We start from the raw sequence: 9,397 nt of genomic DNA, 5'->3' as shown, positions 1-9,397 counted from the left end.
TTAGTTCGTAAATCAAACCATTTGGATGCTCTACATAAATGCATCAATCAAATGAAGCCTAAGTTTACCAACACATTCTACAGTACACTGATTTCAATCCTAGCCAAATCATACAAAGATTCTGAAATAGAATTCACTACTAAACTTCCAAACAATCAAATTTGGGCTTTATAACGACGGCGGGAAAACATGACCGCAGCATAACATGGTCGTGACCATAAATAACCCTAAACCTTGATTAACATGCATATGAAACGACCATACTCCCGTCCTCAACCTCAATGGGACATATCAAAGCTATAGAGCACATTTAAGAGCCTTGTTAATCTATGCGTCTACTTGCATTAAAATTTTTGAGAATTGAGAATCACACCATCAGTACGGACGTGCAAGTTCTGCATTTATGCAAATGCAGAGAGAAAGGGGTAGAGCTACTATAATATGAACTCCTCACAAAATTTGCTCATAACTAATAAATAATATGATAATATACATTGTTATTTTTTTTTTTATTTGCATGTTGGTCAAGGTAATTTTGCTAGTATAACCAAGTCCAATATCTTGACATCAAGACTGTCATCTATCCTTACAATGCCATCAGTGCCATCTACACCGATTAACTTGCCAGTAACACCTCGTAGTGAGCCACCCATGATTTTGATCTTGTCTGATTTCCTTGGTGGTACAATCTCCATCTCACTAGGCAGGACGATTACTGTATCACCGCTTCCATTTGACCCAAGTGCTACCTTACATGAGCCATCCTGTATCATGGACCATCAATTATGAAATAAATTGTTCTTTATAATAAGTTTTTGAAACTTACAGCCAGTAACTGCCAAAAATGCCTATAATATGCTTCACCATAGGTGAGGTTTCAACAAGAACTTGGTCCAATCATTAGGGCTAAAAACGACGGTTTATTTTAGGGGTAATATCTATAGAACACATTAAGAATACTGGAGACTGGACTGATACAAATATTTCATGAAGGAAATCCGTGGATGGTGTGTGCACCTATACTCCATAGAGCTACTTGAAATATATAATCATTAAAAGTAAGCCAAAACTATTTCAATTCTCAGTGCTGAAGGATTCTTGATATCACATGGGAGATATGCAAAATAGAAGAAAAAGAGAATAGCATTAACAAATTGATGGAAGACATACCGGAAGCAACTCTCGGATAACTCCAAGAGTCTCATCTCCAGATTTGCGCACATTGACCAAAATATCTAGCATGAACCATGGTCCTTCATTGTCAGCACCTGCAGGCAGCCAGATATTAAATTTGAGGTATATTTACAGTTTGCTTTTTCTTTTATTTTCTTAAAAACTTAGAACTGTGTTGGAGGAAATAACTCCAGATAAACTGAAAGCACTCAACAAATCCCACAGAAGTCTCAAGACTTAGTTTATTCAGTAACAACCATTGAAAAATGGATTCTAAGGTTCAAATCAGAAAAATAAAAAATAAAAATAAAAACTTAAAATATTCCCCAAGATAAGCTCATCAGCAAAAACATTTTTTATATAAAAAAGAATTACTGTATTCTATGAGAGAATTTAAATTTCGTAAAATATCCACTAGCCAATGACCCAAATGATGATTGTTCATTTTTCTGGAAAAAACAGGTGAGGAAACAGAAAGAGCACCTATTACGGGAGACATAACATCAAGACCACCAGTTCCTGGTGTCATTGGCTGCCCTCCAGGTGTACCCGGAATATAGGATCCTGAGCTTGGTGTCATAGGCTGCCCACTGGGAGTTGAGGGCACATAAGGACTTGGAGCATTGGCTGCAACAAACATACGATATAAGTAACTCTAAAAAACACTAAAACATTCAAATAGCAAAAATAGGATAAAATACAACCATAAGCTGAACTGCTATCCCTTGGTGTTCCAGCCTCACTGTAATTACCACCAGGAGTACTGGCCCAACCTGAACCAGGGGTAGGTGCTTCATATGCCCTAGAAGGAGGACTTCCTGGCTGAAAGTAATAGCATTCCAGTTATTTTACAAACAAAGAACCAAACTTAAATAAATACAGTATGGAAAAAAATAGCTATATCGCTGATAGAACCTAATTGTGCAAGATACTAACCTGATACTGTGGACTGTTTCCCCAAGAGGCAGGGTTCCCTTCTTCCCAATTATCCCTATTTTGCAGTCAACATAACAAAATATCGAGTCAAAGCATGGCGTGAATTTAAACAATTAACATGGGATGCTCCAGATGAATGGAATCTGCTAATAAACCTGCGTGGACTCATTGGTGCATAAGGATTCCAGGCCCTATCACGCATAGGTGTTCTCATGCCATCATGAATAGGTGTTGCTGCAGGGAACAATAAAGCAACTAAATTATTATTATTATTAGGGGAGGGATCAACTTATATAAGCATAGAACTTTTTAGTTTTACACCTTTTACTAATCACTGATTTCAATACATCCAAAGGATTGCATTAAATCATTTTTCTCCTTGACTTGTCTCTCTCATCCCTTGGACATATTGAAATAAATGGCTAGAAAAAAGTGAAACTTTTTAATTTTACAGTGGTGTAAGTTGATCCCTTCTCTTATTATTATTATTATTATTAAATAACATTATCAGTTATTAATGGAAGTATCCACATTTAAAGCACAAGAAAACACTAAAAGCATGAAAAAAAAACCTCCGGGATCTCTCATAGGAGTCATGTATGGATGTAATGGAGTTCGTGAAGGGTGCATAGGTGTTTCGCTTCCCATACCATACCGGGATGTATCACTAGTGAAATAAAATAAACACAAAACATCAGAGAGATATAGAACGAGGTTTTCATAGTTAAAGAAAACAACAAAAAGAATTTGAAGAAACCACATTTACCGGTAGGGTGTTGAAATAACCACATTATCAGATATAAAATTGCGATCAACTGCAGACATGAACAAGTTGAATAAGCCACAAAGATAATCAAGAGAAGGAGAAAATATTTAAAAAATTAACCTAGACTTGCCTGTAACAACCTTCATTTGAGACTCCAACTCAACTCGAACTGATTGACCTTTAATATCTACAACTCGTCCACGGTAACCCTTAAAAGGTCCCTGGCGAATTTTCACAGTAGTACCAACCAAAGCATCATGCCCTCCTCTTCCACCTCTGTGCCTTCCTCCAGCTGTTTTAAATGGCAGAAGTTAATAGCATCAGCTTTCTAATGAAATTTAAGACTTAACCTTGAGAAAATAATAATTCAAAGAAATTCAATAACCATTAATGTTTGTACAAACAAGGATACTAAGACCATCACCAACATACAATCAAATGGAGGACCTCCCCTAGAAAATCTCCTCGGTGAAGGTGGTACCCGAGGTGGAGTCTTGAAGCTGCCAAATCTTGAGAAAGAATCACCCTAAAAGATTGAATCAAGCATGCTAGCCTTAATAAAAAGTATGTACATTATACATGAATTAACCACAAAAATAAGAAGAAAAAAGACTGACATTTCTGTCACCATTGGAACGTGATCCTCCCACTATACAACAAGAATCAGCTTTAGCACATATAAAACCAGCATGCTCAAGGTGATGTCGATCATACACGAACAAGATTCCTTTGTATATGTGCTCTACAGGGCCTTGTTTCCCCTAATATGATAGGAGACGACAGTTTGTAAACTATAAACTCGTAAAATAACTAACAGGACAAACCAAATTGGAAATTAGAATCTTACTTTACAAGAACCCTCAAGGATCCTAACCACGTCTTTCACAGAAACAGTATTCCTATATCTGTCTTGCACGTTAAATTTCTTCTCAAGCTTGCATTTTATTTCCCTCAATTTGACAAGAGAAACCTCTGGTCTCTCTGGGACCCCTTTAAGAACCTAAAAGAAGTACAAGACTAAGGGCATATTCAAAAGAGGCACAGCAAAAATCATGCCCTTCAGGAGAGGTTAATTCACCTGAAACGCTTCACTTTCTACACGTATAATTACACCGAAGCTATTGTTACTGCACCAACAGAATGCATGGTTAGGCTCCCAAATTAACTAAAGACTGTGAGTCAAATTCTTCAGCAAGAAACGACTTACTCTAGTAGCACAAGGTCATGAAGCTCATACTCTCCAATTTTTGTAACACCAGTAGTTACCTCAGAACTCTCGACAACATCATCAGCAAAAATACGAATCTGATAAAACAAATTCCAATTATTTTCCGCTAAGATAATCCATAGATCAGGACCATTCTCAACAAGATGCATCACTCACATGTTCTTTGGTTGTATCAGATAATATGATGAGCACATGCTGCTCAACCTTGACAACCATACCAGTTGCACCTTCCTTTGTCCCAGACACAACCTTCACGTGATTCCCAGGCTCAAAGTACTTACACAGCTCTTTCTCATTAACAGCAAGAGTTTTCTGCAAAATTTCATCAAAGGCTAAGTATGTCCTACCAAAAAGGAAACTTACATGCACATCAGTGATCAAAGACTTAAATCAAAGAATACCACTATTGACTTAATTCTTACAGGAAGGCCTTTCATTTCTGGTCTGATATGGACATTCTCTTCCTCAACCTTTTCAACCCATCCCTTTAAATTTTTCAGATCCCCCTTGACAACAATAACAGCATCACCCTTCATGAAATGCCCTTTCTTCCTGTTTGCAAACAAAGTTGACAAACCAACCATTTCACCTTCTCCATTCTCGCTAGGTGTCCGAAACTTTTCAAGTTCATCAAAGGTTGGTTTTATGTTCTGAGCACTAATTGACTTCATTGAGACTGTTTTGTACAAGAACCCATCTTTAAACAACATGCCACCAATATTCTCAAAGTAATCACCAGTCATTGGATCTCGTCTGCGCTCTACACGAATATGAAGTTCCCTAGTAAAAAATATTGAGGAATATGAACCAAGTTATTATGAAGCAAATAAAAATGTGGTAGATTTTCCACTTGAGGTTGAAATCACTTGAGACTACCTAGCTTCATCAACATTCATAAAACGTGGAGGAGGGACAAAGGCTTTCTTCTTTGCAACTTCTCTTCCTTCCTGCATAAATAATAGTTGGGTAGATCAAGGACAACAGAATGAGAAAAGAGAGCCAAATAGTTAATACTAAATCTGATTAATTTTTTCATAGCAGTGCAAATCATAGAAAGACAGCTAAAACTTCTACACAAGCATAAGATCAAAACACAATTCTATTCTAAGGTTTTAATATGCACAATCCATGAGATTAACACCTAATAAATGCAATCAAGTCATACCAATTTATTCGCAAGAGCCTGTAAGTCAATCCTAGGGATCAATTTCACAGTAATTCTCTGCCGCACGTTATCCACATCAACTACCTACGAAATGGAAATTAAGAAGTCAGACTAAATTTTGAAAGAGAAGAATTCATGGAAGTGGCAAGGACAAAAATCATACTTGAGCAAGATCACCCTTATAGGTCCCAATCTTCATTCTGACCCAGGTATCTCTTGAAAGATCAATCGCTTTGCTTTCAACCGATAAAACATCAGTCATTTCTCTTATTGGAACAAGCATAATCTTTGTTGCAAATATATTACGTAGACCTTTGACAGCCTGAAGCAGATGAAAATTCGTCAAGAGAAATAAACATAGACATCTAAAGCTAAGCCACTCACAAAAACAAACCAAAAGCAGCAAATATCACACACCTCCCTCACATGGGCTTCCTTGTCTGCTTCGATATAAATATAATTTTTGAGGTGATCAAGGGCAATGACAGACCTGATTTGCAATTCAGATCCTCTATCAATGTATTTCTGCATGAGGCAAACTGCAGTCTCTCGTTCACGACCAATCTAGCATAAATAAACATGACCTTAATTAACTTCCATGACAAATGTCCAAATAATCATTAACCATTTTTGACCAAAAACAAAATTCCAAAACTCAAGTTACATAGGAAATTATTATTATACCGCGCATTTCACCATCCACAGCTTTGGATCTCTTACTGATGGCAAAAGTGCTTGCTGTTCCACATCAGTTGTCTCCTCATCATATTCTGTGTGACTTGATCTTGCATACCTAGCCTGAATGCTTCTCTCAAGAGCTTCAACATCTTCTTGTTCATCCTCCCGGAGTGGTAATGGACGACGATGCATCCTTCTATCTACGTCTTCATCAGGTAGATCAGCTCCGCTTTCAACTATGAAGTCTGCATTTGCAGTTGTCAATTAATCAGCAACACAAAAAATTGAGGATAAAAAGCCAAGCATCAATAGAATATTCAACAAAGATCACCATACTCAGATATGCCATCAAACCATTCCAGACTCATTATCAGTGAAATAGCTTGCTTCAGGACAATCCCACAAAGGTTTACCAGTCACATAATTGTGTTGATTATGAAATGCCTCTTCAGCCCATATAAGCCATATTTTTCTTTTTCACACAGAGCAGTGTGTATGGGATAATTGAAAGCAATATTGTTTCGGGCAAAATTTGAAAAGGTGAAGAATAAAGGATACCAAGCATGAGGCTCATATGCATGGTTTCCACACATCATTTTTTTCCAAGCTATTTATACAGCATTACCTTCTGACAAACAATAGATTTAGGCAAAATTGACAAATTTGGTAACCAAAAGATTCTCAAGCACAATACACTAAAAACTACGGAGCTTAAAAAATGACTAATTTGAACTTACAGATAGAGGAAAAAAAAGTTAACCTAGAAACTTCATATTGAGCAATTTAAATTAACAAAAAGGAACTCCTAGATTTGCAGAGCATCAGGTGCTAAGTATCCTAACACAGATACAAATGCAACAGAACCATCACATAAAAGTGAATCAAGAACTATGAAGAATGATTTCTTTTTTCTGCTGTGCCTAGCACAGAAATAATTGTGAGTTCAACGTAATGAAGGAAGAATTCTTCACAGAAAAGTTTGCAATGAAAAGTAGTTGGAAAACTAGAAGCTCATTGAGATTTTAATAATTACAAGAGTAGAAAATTTTCAGATTAAGTTTTATAACAACAAGTGGAATTCCTAGAATTTGCAGAGAATCAGGCACTAAGTATCCCAACACCGGTACAAATGAAACAGAAATGTCAACAAACAGTGAAAGTGGAAGCATACACCTAGAAAAACATGTTTTTTCTCTATTGCCTTGACTAACAAATAATAGTCATACAAATAACAATGAGTTCAATGTAATAAGGGGAAGTTTTTCAAACAAGTCCAGAAAAAAAATGTTGGAAAAGTAGTAGCTAGTTAAGAATCAAATAATTACTACAATAAGAACTACCAATGTTACTCCCTGTTGTTCAATCCCACTAACATGAATAACAATGTCCAAAGTAACAGCCAGATAAGTGCATGTATATCAAAATGAAATACCACCAACTAACAGCATGTTCGGATTGAGGTAAGGGGAGAGAAAGGAAAAGAATGGAAAGGAAACAAAAGGAAATGGGGAATCCTTTCCCTTGTTTGCATATGACATAAATAAAATAAAGGAAAAGAAGGTATGCTTAGCTCCCCTTCGTTTCCCTCAACTTTCTTTATTTTTTAATTACCCCAAATTGGGGGAAAAGGAAGGGAAAGGAAAAGAATAAAATTTTTAAAATATAAAATGACCATTATATCCTTATTAATTTCTCTAAATTAAAAATGTATGATTTTGAACTCCAAAATTAGATTGAGAATACAAAACATCATTTACCAATAAATTTATTGACTTTAATTTTTTTCTCTTATTTTTATGAATTCCATAAATTTCATTGATGACTATTTTTATAAAGAAATAAAGGAAAACTGAAAACACAGAATACATTAACATAAACATGTAAATGTTATAGTAAAAACAAAGATTACCAAAGGTTATAATGGGAAAAAAATAATATAATAAATCATTTCCTTCCCTTTTCATTATTTAACCAAACAATGATTGTTAGCATTCCTTTACTTTCTTTTTCTTTATTAATTTTAGCTATTCAAACAAATGGTACATATATCCTTTCCTTTCCTTTAAATAACCTCCCTTTCCTTTACTTTCCTTTCCTTTATTTTACTAATGTTTATCCAAACATAGCATAAGTGTAATTCCTTTATTTAACCAAACTTAGTGCACACATACATCTATCAAGAAATGTCAAGAGTCAGACAAAAATTCCAATCTAACAAGAAATTCAGAGAGAGATAAGGTTCAAACACATCAATCCAAAATGTAAGCGTTTTAGTGACCTACAGAACCACTACAATATCAAAAACTAATGCTACCATCATATATGCCACCAATAACAATTTTCACTTTAAGAAATTTAAGAACTGCCAACATTCAATCAACAGTCCCGAAGTTGATTTTGAATTTGTCAAAAGTTACAGCATAGGGAATATAAATGCCATATAAAACTAGAATGCAAACTATAGCACTTCGGCAAAAACAGACATGGAAAAGAAACTACTTTAATCCTCATTATTAAAAGCTTAAGAAGATGCTAGCAACAGATTCATGTTAAAAGAGATTTTAATTGAAAGGGCACATAATTGCAACCTCCGAAAATAATATATTGAACCAGCTTAAGCTTTGAAACTAATTTCTAAATAAGAATTGAATTTGATTTATCCCCACATATCCTCGATTCGAGCACATTAATCATCACTTTTTCCCACTTCATCACCAATTTCAATTCCAATCATCCAAATTAGCAACCGATAAATAAAACAAAAGAAGGCAGAGGAAATTACCGTCTTCTCCCTCGTCCTCTTCCTCTTCCTCATCGCTATCGACCTGTGCTTCAAGATCAAAAAACTGAGAGCCAACACGCGGAGCCTTGTTATGTCGTTTCCCACCACCACCAAAACCCTCATCGTCATCATCTTCATCTTCTTCATCGTCCTCCTCCGCCACGACGTCGATGAAATCAGATCTCAGACGCTTCCTACTTGAACCGCCACGGCCTCTGCCTAAGTCTTCGTCCTCGTCGTAATCCTCGTCGTCCAACAACTGCTCCTCATCATCTTCGTACTCTTCGTCTTCAACGTCATCATCTTCCTCGTCTCTTCTTCTCGCCATCGCAGCAACTCGATCAAGGCTTTAATGTTTTTCTTTTCTGATGATATATATACTTCTGATTTCTTTTCTTTGAATGGAACCCTTGAGATGGATGGGAAGCTTATAATTTTTTTTATTATTATTAATCAGAAAGGTAACGGTAAAAAAAAAAGAAAAAAGGTAGACAAGGTTTTTTCTTCACTCTTCCAATTTTTTTAACATGGGCCAGGTGGACTTTAATTGGGCCAACTTCTGGGTTTGGTAAAGTCGTGCAAAATTGTTTGTTGAATCTAAGTGCTATCAAGGTCTCAAACAAATTAATTAGTTCTATTGGGCCCAGTAGAATGTCCATTTCTTTTTCG

The 9,397-nt window shown here is 35.8% G+C and overlaps 1 protein-coding gene across 3 annotated transcripts; it reads right to left on the bottom strand.

The window, feature by feature from the left end:
* Nucleotides 1–437: 437 nt before the first annotated feature.
* Nucleotides 438–9,149, bottom strand: LOC111298888 (putative transcription elongation factor SPT5 homolog 1). 3 transcript variants are annotated; one of them, XR_002691199.2, is made up of 22 exons: nt 8,729–9,149; nt 5,953–6,191; nt 5,686–5,832; nt 5,432–5,590; nt 5,269–5,352; nt 4,980–5,050; nt 4,526–4,883; nt 4,260–4,415; nt 4,083–4,180; nt 3,954–4,002; nt 3,723–3,875; nt 3,493–3,636; nt 3,308–3,401; nt 3,006–3,167; nt 2,876–2,924; nt 2,682–2,776; nt 2,265–2,343; nt 2,110–2,164; nt 1,878–1,991; nt 1,657–1,800; nt 1,171–1,268; nt 438–764 (listed from the first exon to the last, which is right to left on the bottom strand). XR_002691199.2 is itself a non-coding variant. In XM_022893631.2 (22 exons), exons 1-22 carry the CDS (start codon nt 9,054–9,056, stop codon nt 525–527), a joined length of 3,120 nt encoding a protein of 1,039 aa, XP_022749366.1. In that variant the 5' UTR covers nt 9,057–9,149; the 3' UTR covers nt 438–524. The 3 variants fall into 3 exon arrangements, 1 of the variants encoding a protein (XP_022749366.1); XM_022893631.2 differs by having other exon boundaries at nt 1,878–1,995; XR_016340923.1 differs by lacking the exon at nt 1,878–1,991.
* Between the last annotated feature and the right edge of the window lie 248 nt (nt 9,150–9,397).

The sequence above is a fragment of the Durio zibethinus genome, chromosome 3 (assembly GCF_047325235.1).
Source record: "Durio zibethinus cultivar Kanyao isolate XHJ-2024 chromosome 3, ASM4732523v1, whole genome shotgun sequence".
In the NCBI taxonomy this organism is placed as follows: Eukaryota; Viridiplantae; Streptophyta; class Magnoliopsida; order Malvales; family Malvaceae; genus Durio; species Durio zibethinus.
Note: the sequence above shows the minus strand (reverse complement) of the source record. Positions and strands in the feature narration are given on the sequence as shown.